A 12,989-nucleotide genomic window follows, 5' to 3' on the forward strand; every position below is an offset into this window, starting at 1 on the left:
CAGGGCAGGCACCATGGGGCGGCAGCAAGGCGAGGGCTGCGCGCGACGGCCTTGCACGGTCCAGCACACACAAAGCAGCACAGCAAGCACCAGGCAGGTGCCAGCCTCCCGCTGCCACCGCCACCGCCCCACCAGCGTGTACACAATGTTCTGCACAACGTCGTTCAGCCCGGGGCACAGCCCGCCGCCTGCGCGGGCAGGCGCGGCAGCGGCGTGAGCTGCCGGCCTGCTGGCTGGCGGCACGGGCAGCCTGCGCAGGCCCACCACCCCGCCACCGGGATCCCAGCCCGGCCCCCTGCAGCTGCGCAGGCAGCGCTGGGCCCCGGCACCAGCCCTGGCTCCACTCACACGTCACGATGGCTGCTGTCACGTCCTTGGGGTTGTGATAGATGGTGCGGCGTGGACCCGAGCGCAGCGCAAAGTCGGGCAGCTCAATGGAATCGCTGCCGGCGGGGTCAAACAGGGCGGCCGCCATCTGGGGGCCGTGGTCGCGGTGGGAGCCTGCACGTGGCCGGGACCCACAGCCAGCAGGGCCACAGCCAGCAGGGTGGGTCAGCCGGCAAGCCGTGCTCCTCGGCGCCGCCTGAGGAGGCAGTGCCGGCAGCAGCCGGCGTGCCGCAATGACGCGCAAGGGGGGGGCCGCAGCCGCCGGCGTGCCCTCACCGCTGCTCTCCGAGCTCTCGTAGTTCATGATGTTGATGCGCACCAGGTCCTTGTCCCCGACTGCAACTCAACAACAACAACACGCCAGCTCAGCTCAGCTCAGCATGCCGGCAATCAGGCGTGTGGCGGGCAGGCAGGCGTGCGATGCGCCCGCTGGGCCACAGATGCTCACCAAACCCTGCCCCCGCATTATTCGTATCCACAAAAGGAGAGTCCTGCAGTCCGGAGGAGCATTGTGTGTCACCGAGCTGGGTGGCAGGTCACCAGCGGCCCTGCTCCCCCGCCAGCCCCACTTGCCTGCGGGCTCAGGTGCTTGCGCAGGTCCTTGATCTCCAGGAATTCTGCAACCAAAACAACAGCGTGATGTTCGGTTGCTGCCAGGGGTCCTCGCGGCCCTGAAAGCTGCCTAATGCATGGGCAACAGCAGCCCCTGCTGCCAGGGGTGGCGGCGGCGGCGGCTGGCAGCAGTGGCGGCGCACCCATGCCGTCTGCCCTGGCCACCACCGGGATGGAATCCACGCGTGGCAGCTTTTTGGGCGTCTTATCTGCCTTGGCTGGCGGCTCGAGCTCGGCGGTGGCCGCCTGAGGGTTTGCTGGCGGGTCAGCCCCGCCCTCCTCGCCTGCCATGACCCTGATCACGCGCCGACCGGCTGCCTCCCCTCCTACAGCCCTGGAGGGAGGGCGATGGCGTACGGAAAAGCCTGCTAGGCGCTCGGACACCCGCCCTAGGCTGCCAGTGGAAGGCAGCAAGACCATACGACAGCCTGGCCCTCTGGGCTCTCCTTGCTCTATATTATGGAGCGCCAAACGTTTAGGGTGGTCAAAAGGAACCCTGGAGAATGCCACCTGGGCTGCCACCTGGAATTGCTTGGGCTCAGCTGGGCAAGGCCTCGTTTCGAGCTGTGTACATCCTCCCCTCTTCTCGTCTAGAGGCCTGACACCTACGCCGCTGCAGTGTCAACAACCATGGGACTCGACGGCGGCACCATCAGTGAGTGGAGCTGGAAACGATCCCCTGTGCCCAGCGCCGCTCCCCAGTGCCACCACTGCTGCCGCCACCGCTGCCGCCGCTGCCGCTGCCGCTGCCTGCCACCACTGCCGCCTCCGACTCGGTGCCGCGCCACCGCCCGCCGTCTCCTCCTTGCTCCAGTCAGCAGGAACGATGTGCTGCGAGGCCAGTGCTGGGACCTGAACAAGGCAGACAACAGCCGGTCGTCGCGGGGGGGCGCCGTGCGTGGCATCCACAAGCGGCGCAAGCTGGACGCACAGACCTCCAAGCAAGTGGCCGGTGCCGGACGCTGCCCGCCAGTGCCAGGCAGCAGAGAGCACGCCCCGCATGGTGCCCATCTGCGTTCCAAGCATCGGTCGTGCCGCCTGTGCCCCTCCGCAGGGTCACCCGCTGGAGCACCTGTGCCCTGACCGGCCAGCCGCTGGCGCCGCCCATTGTGGCCTGCTTCCTGGGCCGCCTGTGAGCCTCCTGCCTCGACCTGCGCCCTGCCCTTCCTGCTTCCAGCTGGAGCCGCCATCATGCCTGCTGATGTGTGCCCTGCTGCCCTGCTGCCTCGCCTCCCAAGCCACCGCCCCTCCATGCATGCACCCAAAACAGACACACACACACGCACACACACACACACACACACACGCCTGCCCCCGCAGCTACAACAAGTCTGCGGTGCTGGAGTGGCTGCTGGCCAAGGCGGGGCGCTTTGCGGACGAGGCCGACGTCAACCGCTACCTCAACCAGCTGCGGGAGGGAGGGGAGGCGTTTGACCACATCGCGTCCATCAAGTGCGCCGGGGGAGCTGCCTGGAAGGTGGCGGGGACCGCTCCTGCCGGACATGCATGCGAGGGTTGTAGCAGGGCAGGCGGTTGCACCTGTTGGCCAGCCGATTGCCCTGTCACGCCACTGCTCCCGCCTGCCCCTCCCGTGCAGGGATGTGTTCCCGCTGCAATACTCGCCCGCCACCCTGGACGCGCCCGCCGTGGCCACCGCCGCCGACGGCGCCGCCGACCCCGTGCTGCCGGCGCCCTACACTTGCCCCATCACCAGCCTGCGATGCGACCGCTACCCCTTTGCGGCGCTGCGCCCCTGCGGCCACGTGCTGGCGGAGCGAGCGCTGAAGGAGGCGGCGGCCGACGGCACCTGCCCAATCTGTGGCGCCGCCTTCTCCGCCGCCGATGAGGATGTGGTGCCGCTGGTGCCCAGCGAGGAGCAGCTGGAGCGGCTGCAAGAGCTGCTGCCGCGGCGGCGCAAGCAAGGAGGCAGGAAGGATCGGCGGGGCAAGGGGAAGAAGAAGGGACAGCAGGGGACGGAGGAGCATGCCGAGCAGCAGCAGCAGCAGCAGCAGCCGGCAGGCAGCAGTCAACGTGGTGGGGCAGCAGAAGCTGCTGCTCCGTCGGCAGCTCAAGTGCAGCGGCAGCAGCAAGATGATTTGTAACCCCCATTCTTGGAAGCAGGTCGGCTGGGGCTCCCAGCGACCAGCAATCTGTTCACGTGGCACAACAATCAGTGGAGGCAGGGCCAGGGTCGATCGTCGGGCCAGGGCCGATCGTCGGGCTAAATGGAGCGCTGGAGGCGCTGGCCGGCGCACTCTGCGCTGCACATGGTGACTGCTCCCATGCGATGCCCCTCTGTTACTGCACTGCTTCTGCCGCCTCTGTTTGGCAAGGCCAGCTGCTGGTGCAAACCCAGGGGCGCCCCTCATTTCAAGCCACGTCTGATGCCGCCGCCACATGTCCAAGTGCTACAGCTGGAGCGCTGTCGCATGACGTTCAGCAAAGCAGAGCGCAAGCAGTACAGAAGGAGCACCTGGCTAGTACCTGGAGCGGCGTACGAGCCTGCTGGCATCCAACCCGCGGGCATTCAGTAGGTGGGGAACCCGGGGTCCACCTCGTGTGCCCAGGCCTCCATGCCCCCCACCACATCCACCGCGTGCGCCATGCCCAGCTCCCGCAGCCGTGCCACCGCCCGCTGCGAGTCGTTGCCTCGCCGGCACACAACGTACAGCGGGGGATGCGCCGGCGGGCGGCTGGCGCCCGCGGTCCCCCCCCCGCCGCCTTGGCCGCCTGATGGCGGCATGGAGGGTGCTCCGGCTGCCGCCGCCAGCCGCTCCCAGATGGCGTCCACGTGGCGGTCAAAGTGCTTGTAGGGCGCATGCACCGCGCCTGCAACACGGGAGGCCAGGGAGGAGCAGGGGGTCTGTTGAGTGCAGCCTCGCAACATCCCGCATGCTGTTGGGGGGGCGTGCTCGCTGCTCCTGGGAATGCAGCGGCACGCCACAGTGCGGCCACAGCAGCGCCGCCTGCGCACCCGGCAGGTGGCACACGTTGTACTGCTCTGCCGGCCGCACATCCAGCAGCACACAGCCCGGCTCACTGGCCAGCCTGCACAGGGTGCGCACACAAGCAGTGACATCGGCACGGCTGGGAAGCTTTCAGCAACCAAGCCGCCTGCCAGCACTGCCCTCCCGGCCTCCATGCCGCCAGGCACACGCCCCGTCCTGCCCAACCTCAGCGCCCTGTCCCCCTCGCACCGCTGCTGCAGCTCGGCGGGCGTAATGCGCTCCTCGGCAGCAATCAGCTGCAGCGGCGCGGGGGCCGCGTCGTTTGTGGCGGCCTGGCCGGTGAAGGCGGCATAATCGTATGCCGCCACGCTGGCAGCAGTGATGCTGGGGTGTGTGCTGCAGGCCACGCAGTTGGCAGACCTGCGGGCAGGAGGGGCACGTGGTGCCGCCATGGGGCCAACAGGTACAGAGTGCAGGCGACCGATGCCGCTAACCGGCCATGTCCCCCGCCCCCCGTCGCTGCCACGTGCGACGCCCCTCAAGAGCTTGCACAACGACACCGCCACCGGTAGCACCCTTGATCCACGCAGCCCTCCTCACTTGGCGCGCAGCTTGACGCTGTGGAACCTGCCGGCGGCGCAGTCGACCACCAGCAGGCGGCGGGACAGCGGGTCGCCCACGCCAGACAGCAGCTTCACCGCCTCCAGCGCCTGCACACCCGCAGCTCGACCCTCACCATCAAGCAGGCCCCAGGAGAAGTGCAGCGGGCACGCAACAGGTTGGGCATGCAGGAGGGAGGCGGGCTTGCCTGCAGGGTGCCGATGACGCCAGGGACCACCCCCAGCACGCCAGCATCCACGCAGCGGGCGCAGTTGCCGGCCGCAGGCGCTTCCGGGAACAGGCAGCGGTAGCAGGGGCCTGCGGCAGCAGTGGGGCGGGGGACACTTTTGCTCCACAGCCAATACCAGCTGCCGTGCTGACAGCGGCCCGGAACCAGGACGGGCCACAGCAAGCTCAGCAAGCGCCAGGGTTCATGGCCGGCTTTGCCGGCAGGACAGCAGCCAAGGGTAGCTGCGGGCGCACCATCGTGGCCGTGGCAGTACACAGTCAGCTGCCCATCGGTGCCGATGGCGGCGCCAGACACCAGCGGCCGCCCCACCGCGCAGCAGGCGTCGCTGCAGGCACGGTGTGTCGCCACGGAACAACACGGTGTGCTGCTGCTGCTGCCTCTGCAGGAGCTGCCCCACTGCTCCAGACAGACGCATGCAATGCAGCCAACAAAGGACAACTGCGTGCACCCGATGCAGGGTGGCTCGCCTGATGAGGTAGCGGGTGGGCGCATTGTCCGAGGCATCCACCACCACATCGTACTGCCGCACCAGGTGTACCGCATTGGCGGGGGTCAGCCCCTCCAGGTGCGTCTCCACCTGGATGCTGCTGTTGAGCGCGCGGCACGCCTCTGCCGCCGACACAGCCTTGTGCACCCCCACGCTGGCCTCCCTGCGGCGCGAGAGGGGAGGGCAGGTGGCTGGGTGACAGCAGCAGGCAGGCAACGCAACAGGCCGCGCAAGCAGCCGAGCAGCACGGCCCCAAAGCCAGCAGCCCGCCCGGAGGATGCGGAGCGCGCCTGTGGATGATCTGGCGGTGGATGTTGCTCAGCTCCACGCTGTCCTTGTCCACAACGCCGATGCGCCCCACCCCCGCCGCCGCCAGGTACAGCGCCGCGGGGGAGCCCAGCCCTCCCGCCCCCACAATCAGCACCGAGCCGCGGCACAGCCGCGCTTGCGCTGCAGGCAAGGCACGCGGGCGGCGCGGGGCGGCGGGGTGAGTGGTGAGCGCAGGGCAGGACAGCGGTGTGCAGCGGAGGCGGCTGCAGCCTGCCTGGTTCGCACCTTGCACCCCAAAGCTGTGCAGGACGATCTGGCGGCTGTAGCGTGCAATCTGGTCCTTGCTCAGGCCGTGGCGCAGCCCATCCCAGGCTGGGAAGCTGCCGGCCGCCCCATCGGGCGCAGCGGCGCCGTTGGCAGCGGCCGCCTGTGCTCCCTGCTGCCCCGGCCCTGCCACTGCAGCCTTCAGGCGCTCAACTTCAGCTTGTAGGCGCGCATTCTGCTCCCTGAGCTGTCCCAGCTCCTTCTCGCCAGACATGGCTGGGGACATGCAGCTGTGACAAAAGAATCAAGCCCTATTCCAGGGGTGACAGCCACCGTTTGCCCAATTGAGGCCTGCGAATTTGCCCCTGCGATTGAGCCCAAGGTCACTGTCCTGCTCAGTGTACGGCTGAGCTTGCAACCCCAACCCATCGGGCGTGGCAGGGGCCGGACCAATCATCCTGAAGCATGGCACACCTGCTAGCGAAGCTGGGCGAGGCAGCCGTCAGGTGGCAGCGCCAAGCGAACGGCTCGTGGCACAAGCCCCTCATTTCTGCAAAGGCAGGGCGAGCCTGATTTCAGTCATTGCCTTTTGCCGCCCCGCTGCACACGCAGCCCGCTCCCCAAGCCTGCTGAACCCACCCTCTGCTCGTGCTGGCCGCAGAATTTGGCACGACTGAGGAGGGAGGCGTTACTAGAGGGCGGGTGGGTGGCCCGCTTGGCGCTGGGCCCCGCGCCGCTGCCTGGCCTGAAGTGCTGCCGCCGCCCCGCCACCCCGACCCTGCAGCCTGTACCTTGCTGACGCGCCATGCCCCTTCTGCAGGGAGTGGCCGTATGAGAAGCCTGCGGCAGAGGTGCGGCGACGAAAGCCCAAGGGGCACAAGCACGACCGGGAGAAGCCGCTCAGGTGGGGGGACATGCATCGCCGCTGTCAGAAGGTGCTCTGCCCAGGCTGGAGGGTTGTGCGGAGGATATGAAAGGCTGGCGAAGCCACAAAGTTCAGTTGGTGCCTCAGGTTGCCTCAACTCCATGCTGCCGCGTGTTTGGTTGTGCAGGGAGGCAGCCATTCAGCAGAAGCTGGAGCAGGCTGACGCGCGGATAGCCGAGTACCGGGTGCGGCGCTGCTGCTGGGCTGCATGGGTTCACATGCCATGACAGGGGCGATGCAGGGGGCTGGGGTGTACAGGGCCTGTGTCGTTGAGGCGCTCCAAGCCCCTCCGTCTGGAGCCAGAGGCGCCTGGCTGATAGGTGGTGTGTTTTCTGCTCACGCCTGCAGACAAGGCAGCATGCCACGATGCGGGAGGCTTCGCTGGTGGACCGCCTGCTGCTGACGCCCAAGCAGATCCGACAGAAGGCCAAGGGCGGATGAGCTTTCAGCCTCCCCTCCCTCTTCAATGCTTTTGCTTTCGCGCCCCCACACTGCAATTCTTTGATTGAATGACTCGCTGGGCTCGGGCGCCGCCTTCCACGTGTCCTTGCCCGCAACTTGCTCCTCCTTTTTCCTGGGCATGAAAGTGCCGAGGGAAAAAACTCAAGCTGGCCTACTCAATTTTACTATTCATCAAAACTTTTGAATGCCGCTGGCCTGGACCACAGCTGGCTGCCCTTCTCGTGTCACGGCACATCACGTGTCAGGTTCACTGCCTACCGCGCTGTCTGTGTGTTGCGCTTATTGCTCCACCAGTCCCTCAGCCCTCACTGGGAGACCTTGTGCTGCTGGTGCTCGCGCAGCACGTCCACCACGCTGGCAAAGGCAAACCAGTCGGGGATGGGCTCGCCTGCGTGCGGGAGGGGTTGTTGGGGCAGGCGCAGGCAGGTTGGCCATCAGACAATGCCCATCAGAATGAACCAGCAGCCCCACACAAGGCAGGCGCTGCGGTGCGAGCAGGTCCCAGCAAATCCCATGCCCGCCCCGCTCACCGCTGCGCAGCATCTGCCTGAACTTGGTGCCGCTCAGCTTCTTCACGTGCAGCCCCTCCTTCTCCGCCACGTCCGCAGTGATGTAGCTGCACGCGGACGGGAGGAGGACGGCATGTGCCATTAACAGGGCATGTTGGGGGTGGTGGCCGGCCCAATACCAGCCGACGCCGGCCACTGCAGCGGCCGCCAGGGCCCGTTGTGTCGCCCGCAGTGCGCTCCCCTGCCTCTCCCTGCTCCCTCCCTCACCCCTTCTCCTCGGTGAACACCACGTTGAGGGAGGGCACCGTCTTCATGCCCAGCTCCTTGGCGTGGGACTTGGCAAAGTCCTGGGCATCGTACGCGCCTGCGCGACCACAGCGCAGCGCAGGCAGGATGGAAAGCATGCGTCGGGTAACGGAAAAGGAGCAACATGGCCAGGCGCTCCCCGCAATTGTGCATGCCCGCATGGGTGCGTCTGCAGCGGCGGCGCCGCCCCTTCTCCCACCACCGCCCCGACCGCCGCCCAGCCCCGCACCCACCGTAGAAGTCCTCGCCACTCAGGCTGGACTTGCAGCCAGCCATGTCGCGGCCGATGATGAAGTGGGTGCAGCCGTAGTTCTTGCGGATGATCATGTGCTGGATGGCCTCGCGGGGGCCCGCCATGTGCATACTGTAGGGCAGGTAGGCCCACCTGGCGGCAGGGGCAGGGGGCAGGGGCGGGGGCCACGGCAGGCTAGTGAGCTGAGGGGTTGCGCCAGCTCAAGGGAGGGCGGCACGGCACCAGCGCTGCGGCCCAGACACCCGAGGGTGGCGGCCGCTGCTCGGCAGGAGGGCCCGCATCCCGGCAGCCAGGCTGTACCAGCGACTGCTGCCACTCACTTGACGCGCGGGTTGTCCACCTCCTTCTGCAGTACCTCGTAGGTGTGGTACCGCACAATACCGGGGATGTCGTCATCCTGCCACGGGAGCCAGGGCGGGCGCGGGTGAGGCGGGAGCGAGGAAGGCGCGAGGGCAAGGCACAGCAGGCAGGTGGGCCCAGCAGACGGCCAGCCAGCTGGAACAGCTGCCCAGGTCCCCCGCTGGCAGCACGCGTGCGAGCGGCCCTCACCTGCGTGGGGCCGCAGGTGGGGTGCACCAGCACCACGCCGTCGCGGGCCACGTTGGGGGCGTCCAGGGCGCGGGTGAAGAGCTCGTAGTGGGCGCGGTGGATGGGGTTGCGGCACTGGAAGGCCACCACGTCGGTGCCAGAGGGCAGCCCGGCGCGTACCTCCTCGGGGGAGGCGCACGGGAAGACCCTGCGGTGGGAGAAGGGGCCGGGCAGCAGGCTGGGCGCCGCGGGGAGTGGGCTCGAGGCACGAGTTGGGCCGCGCCAGCGTCCGCGCCAGTGCCCGCAGCAGCGCGGCGGCTGGCTGGGAAGGTGGGCGGTCCCTGCCCTGCCCTGCCCTGCCGCGCCCGCCGGCGCGCCTCGCTCGCCCCCTCACCTCTGCGGCAGCTCAAACCCGGTGACCTTGCCCCCCAGGTAGAAGCGGCCCCGCTCCGTGGCCACCATGGACACGGCGGGGTGCTCCAGGGAGGTGGAGCCGTAGCAGCGCTGCACCTCCACCACCTTGTTGGGCTGCCAGCGCGAGTCCACATCCATCACCGCCACCTCCTGCCCCTTGTAGGTCAGCATGAGCTTGGAGCCGGGCTTGATGGAGTCGTTGGAGGTGTCCATCACCACGGGCAGGCCAAACAGCAGGCCGCCGGGCAGCCTGCGGGCCCAGGGGGGCGGGGGAAGAGGAGGGGGAAGAGGAGGCAAGCTCAGGGAAGGGGGCGCGGCGTGCGCGTGCGCCTGTGCAGGGCCACGGTGCGCCTGTGAGGGAGCCGAGCCAGCACTCCAGCCGGCACAAGGCCATCTTCAGAGCCTCCCCAGCCTCTCCCCAGCCCTGCCCTGGGCGGCGCAAGGGTGGCAGCCGCCCTCCCCACCTCATCTCCTGCACCACCGAGTTGTATGCCTCCTCATTCATGAAGCCATCCAGCGGGGTGAAGCCTCCCACCGTCAGCAGCTCCACGTCGCACGCCTGGCGCTCCGTCAGCTCCACCTGGTGGTTGCACCGGCTGCGCGCCTCCTCCGCAGCCTTGCTGCCCGCCATCAGGCTGACCAGGCCGCCGCCGCCGTGCGGCAGGATGTGGCCGTCCGCGCCACGCACAATCTTGCCGTCGGTGTCGGAGCTGAAGGCACGGGAGCCCGCGGCGGCGGCCGACAGCGGCTCCTTCACGCCCTGCAGCAGACGCAGAGGGGGGGGTCGCAAGCGGCGGCTGCGGCGGCGGTAAACCATGCACCCGCAAGGAACACGCGCAAGCCAGCCCAGCACAATGGGAGGCCGAGCAGGTATTTCCCACCAATTCCGTCTGGTCTCGACCACACAACCCTTGCTGCTGGCAGCAGGGTCCCTGGCCAGCTGCCGGCGGCCACCCGCTGCGAGCGGTTGTTGCCGAGCCGGCCCCATCTGTCCCCCACTACCAGGCCCCGCTGCCCACCTGCAGGAGCAGCGGCCGCAGGCCGCTGAGAGCGCCAATCTTGCGCAGGCTGTTGGCGAGCATCTTGCCCGACAGTCAGCCAGTTCTCCCACACTGGCTTTGAACGGGTTTGCTGGCACCGCCGGGCCGCAGGAGGCTACCTAGTGCACTGCAGTGCCGAGGAGAATGCGGTAAAAAGAGGCAAACGGGCCAACGCGCAGCATGCGCAGTTTTGCCTCCATCAGCACTGCCTGGCAAGGCGACACGGAGGCCAGGGCGCACGCCCCTGGGTGCTCTCCACCTATTGCAAGTCGCACAGGACCTGTTGCAGCTGTGCCAGCCACTGCATTCAACTCCTGCGCCCCGCAACCACCCCAGATTGGGCCACTGACCCAGCCTCCCTCAACAGCGGGCCCCAGCACCGCGCAGCCAGTCGCAGCGGCACGGCAGCTGCAGCGGCAGGGATGGTCTCAACAGCTGCAGGGCTGCCGTCAACCGCCACCGCCGCCGCCGCCGCCACAGCTGCCGCCATGGCCCACTCCAGCCAGCAGCAGGGGCCGCAGACAAGCGCGGCGGGGCTGTCCAAGGTGTGGGAGAGCTCCAGGTGCGCTGCTGATGGGTGGCACTTGGCGGGTCCACGCCTTTTCACGGCGTCGGACATGCGAGGGCGCACATGCTTGGAGCGCACGGCGGGAGGCCTCCCACCGCCGGCCCGGCATGCACGGCAGCGTGGCCCCCACCCTGCAACCCTGCTTGCAAGCAATCCTCCCTGGCCTCGCCGCAGCCCTCCCCTTCCACCGCCTGGCTGACCCTCCCGCCCACCCCACCCACCCCGCAGGATGTTTGTGGCGGGCGGCGCGGCGGGCGCGGTGGCGCGCACCGCCACGGCGCCGCTGGACCGCGTGAAGCTGCTGTTCCAGGTGCAGGCGGTGCCTTCGGCCGGCACCTCGGCCACCGCCTACACGGGGCTGGGGCAGGCGTTCCGCAAGATCCTGGCCGAGGAGGGGATGCGCGCGTTTTGGAAGGGCAACGGACTCAACATCATCCGGTGCGCCGTTGCGGCAGCTGGGCGGGCAGACCAGTGCAGGGGGTTGTGGCCGGATGGTGGGGCTGGGCATGGTAGTGATGGAATCAGGGCTGGGGGTGCAGGGGAGCTTTGCTGGCAAGCGCGCAGGCTGGAGTTGGCTCAGCGAGGCCGGCCCTGTGCCGCCCCCATTGTGCCGCCCCGCCTCCACCCCTCCCCGCTCCCTGCTCCCTTGTCCTCCCTTGTCCCACCCCGCCCCGCAGCATCTTCCCCTACTCCGCCGCCCAGCTGTCCTCCAACGACCAGTACAAGCGGCTGCTGGCCGATGAGCACGGCGAGCTGAGCGTACCCAAGCGCCTGCTCAGTGGCGCGTGCGCAGGCATGACCGCCACCGCTCTGACGCACCCGCTGGACACGATGCGGCTGCGCCTGGCGCTGCCAAACCACGGCTACAAGGGTGAGGTGGGGTGGTGGTGTGTGTTGGGGGGTGGGGGCGGAGGGGGTCCAGGGGCCCAGCCGGGCACTCTCCTGACCAACGGCAGGAAGAGATTGGGCCCCAGTTTGCGGGCGGGTGTCGACGAACCCAACCCTGCACACTCTCAGTTGCATTGGCCCCACCCACCCGCACCGCTGCCTGCCCCCCACGCCCGCAGGCATGGCCGACGGCTTCCTGACTGTGGCGCGCAGCGAGGGCATCCTGGCGCTGTACAAGGGCCTGGTGCCCACGCTGATCGGCATCGCCCCCTACGCCGCTCTCAACTTTGCCTCCTACGACCTCCTGAAGCGCTACGTGTATGACGCGGGGGACAAGTGAGACGGGCGGCGCCGGCCTGGCTGCCTTGGTTGAGGGGGCGGGGCGGGGGGAGGCTGCGCTGTGCCTGCTGGTGCGCCTGGCCCTGCACCGGCACCAGCTGCGCCGCCGGGCTGGCCGGGAAGCGCGGCACATGTGGGGCGGGGCGCGCAATGGGTCTGCATGTGCGCTTGGGTGGCCGGGCACCCACCTGGGCCCGCCTCCGCGCCGATCGTCACCCCCCCCGGCTCCCCTCCCTTTTTCGCCCGCCTGCCCTGCCGCCCACAGGAAGCAGCACCCTGCGGCCAACCTGGTGATGGGGGGGGCGGCAGGCACCATCGCCGCCACTGTGTGCTACCCGCTGGACACCATCCGGCGGCGGATGCAGATGAAGGGGGTGATGTACACGGGGCAGGTGTGTGTGTGGGAGGGGGTTGCGGTGGGCAGTGCCTGCTGGGAGCTCTGTGCCCGCCCGCCTCCCTGCTCCCCGGGGCCAGCCCTCTGCAGCGTGCTGGGCACCCCAGAGCAGCGCCTGCAGCCGCATGCCGCCCACCCCTTGCTCCTGTCGCCGCCTCCCCGCCCCGCAGCTCAACGCCTTTGCCACCATCTGGCGCACCGAGGGCCTGGGCGGCTTCTACCGCGGCTGGGCCGCCAACTCGCTCAAGGTGGTGCCCCAGAACGCCATCCGCTTTGTGTCGTACGAGGCGCTCAAGACGCTGGTGGGGGTGAAGCGCGCCAAGACAGACACGTGAGGGGGCGCGCGCCGCCGGCCCAGCCGTGCCGTGACCCCTGCCCGCAAGGGAAGCCCGTAGCGCTAGCTTGACACATGCCCGTAGCAGCACTGTGAGCTCCTGAGCAACCAGAATTGACAAACAACACCCCCCCCCTACCCCTGCCAATCTCTTCCCTGCCACAAACAACCCACGCAATACTTTGTTTCCATGCTACATCCCCTTCCCCCA

At 68.7% G+C, this 12,989-nt stretch overlaps 5 protein-coding genes across 5 annotated transcripts in view; 2 read left to right on the forward strand and 3 right to left on the reverse strand.

The window, feature by feature from the left end:
- CHLNCDRAFT_145205 (hypothetical protein) overlaps window positions 1-1,290 on the reverse strand; it is a gene marked incomplete at both ends in the record, with an annotated part of 4,325 nt that extends 3,035 nt beyond the window's left edge. The window contains 5 exons of the mRNA XM_005847972.1: window positions 133-188; window positions 349-501; window positions 664-723; window positions 957-1,004; window positions 1,143-1,290. Coding sequence (XP_005848034.1) covers window positions 133-188; window positions 349-501; window positions 664-723; window positions 957-1,004; window positions 1,143-1,290 — 465 coding nt within the window. The remainder of the gene's footprint in view (window positions 1-132; window positions 189-348; window positions 502-663; window positions 724-956; window positions 1,005-1,142) is intronic.
- A 339-nt stretch (window positions 1,291-1,629) lies between these two features.
- Window positions 1,630-3,101, forward strand: CHLNCDRAFT_145206 (hypothetical protein; the record flags this gene model as incomplete). The annotated part of the gene is made up of 5 exons (XM_005847809.1): window positions 1,630-1,654; window positions 1,814-1,874; window positions 2,054-2,131; window positions 2,320-2,451; window positions 2,597-3,101. 5 exons carry the CDS (start codon window positions 1,630-1,632, stop codon window positions 3,099-3,101), a joined length of 801 nt encoding a protein of 266 aa, XP_005847871.1.
- Window positions 3,102-3,526: 425 nt separating this feature from the next.
- CHLNCDRAFT_22673 (hypothetical protein) lies at window positions 3,527-6,092 on the reverse strand (the record flags this gene model as incomplete). The annotated part of the gene is made up of 9 exons (XM_005847973.1): window positions 3,527-3,756; window positions 3,944-4,047; window positions 4,197-4,367; window positions 4,548-4,678; window positions 4,774-4,865; window positions 5,031-5,122; window positions 5,205-5,438; window positions 5,533-5,734; window positions 5,840-6,092. The coding sequence occupies 9 exons, from the start codon at window positions 6,090-6,092 to the stop codon at window positions 3,527-3,529; spliced, it is 1,509 nt and encodes a 502-aa protein (XP_005848035.1).
- A 1,418-nt stretch (window positions 6,093-7,510) lies between these two features.
- On the reverse strand, window positions 7,511-10,297 carry CHLNCDRAFT_145209 (hypothetical protein; the record flags this gene model as incomplete). Its single annotated transcript, XM_005847974.1, has 9 exons — window positions 7,511-7,593; window positions 7,736-7,821; window positions 7,982-8,078; window positions 8,254-8,405; window positions 8,594-8,670; window positions 8,823-9,009; window positions 9,196-9,465; window positions 9,680-9,975; window positions 10,235-10,297. The coding sequence occupies 9 exons, from the start codon at window positions 10,295-10,297 to the stop codon at window positions 7,511-7,513; spliced, it is 1,311 nt and encodes a 436-aa protein (XP_005848036.1).
- Window positions 10,298-11,052: 755 nt separating this feature from the next.
- Window positions 11,053-12,779, forward strand: CHLNCDRAFT_23011 (hypothetical protein; the record flags this gene model as incomplete). Its single annotated transcript, XM_005847810.1, has 5 exons — window positions 11,053-11,261; window positions 11,501-11,694; window positions 11,891-12,047; window positions 12,316-12,442; window positions 12,615-12,779. The coding sequence occupies 5 exons, from the start codon at window positions 11,053-11,055 to the stop codon at window positions 12,777-12,779; spliced, it is 852 nt and encodes a 283-aa protein (XP_005847872.1).
- Window positions 12,780-12,989: the final 210 nt, after the last annotated feature.

The sequence above is a fragment of the Chlorella variabilis genome, assembly GCF_000147415.1.
Source record: "Chlorella variabilis unplaced genomic scaffold CHLNCscaffold_9, whole genome shotgun sequence".
Taxonomy (NCBI): domain Eukaryota; kingdom Viridiplantae; phylum Chlorophyta; class Trebouxiophyceae; order Chlorellales; family Chlorellaceae; genus Chlorella; species Chlorella variabilis.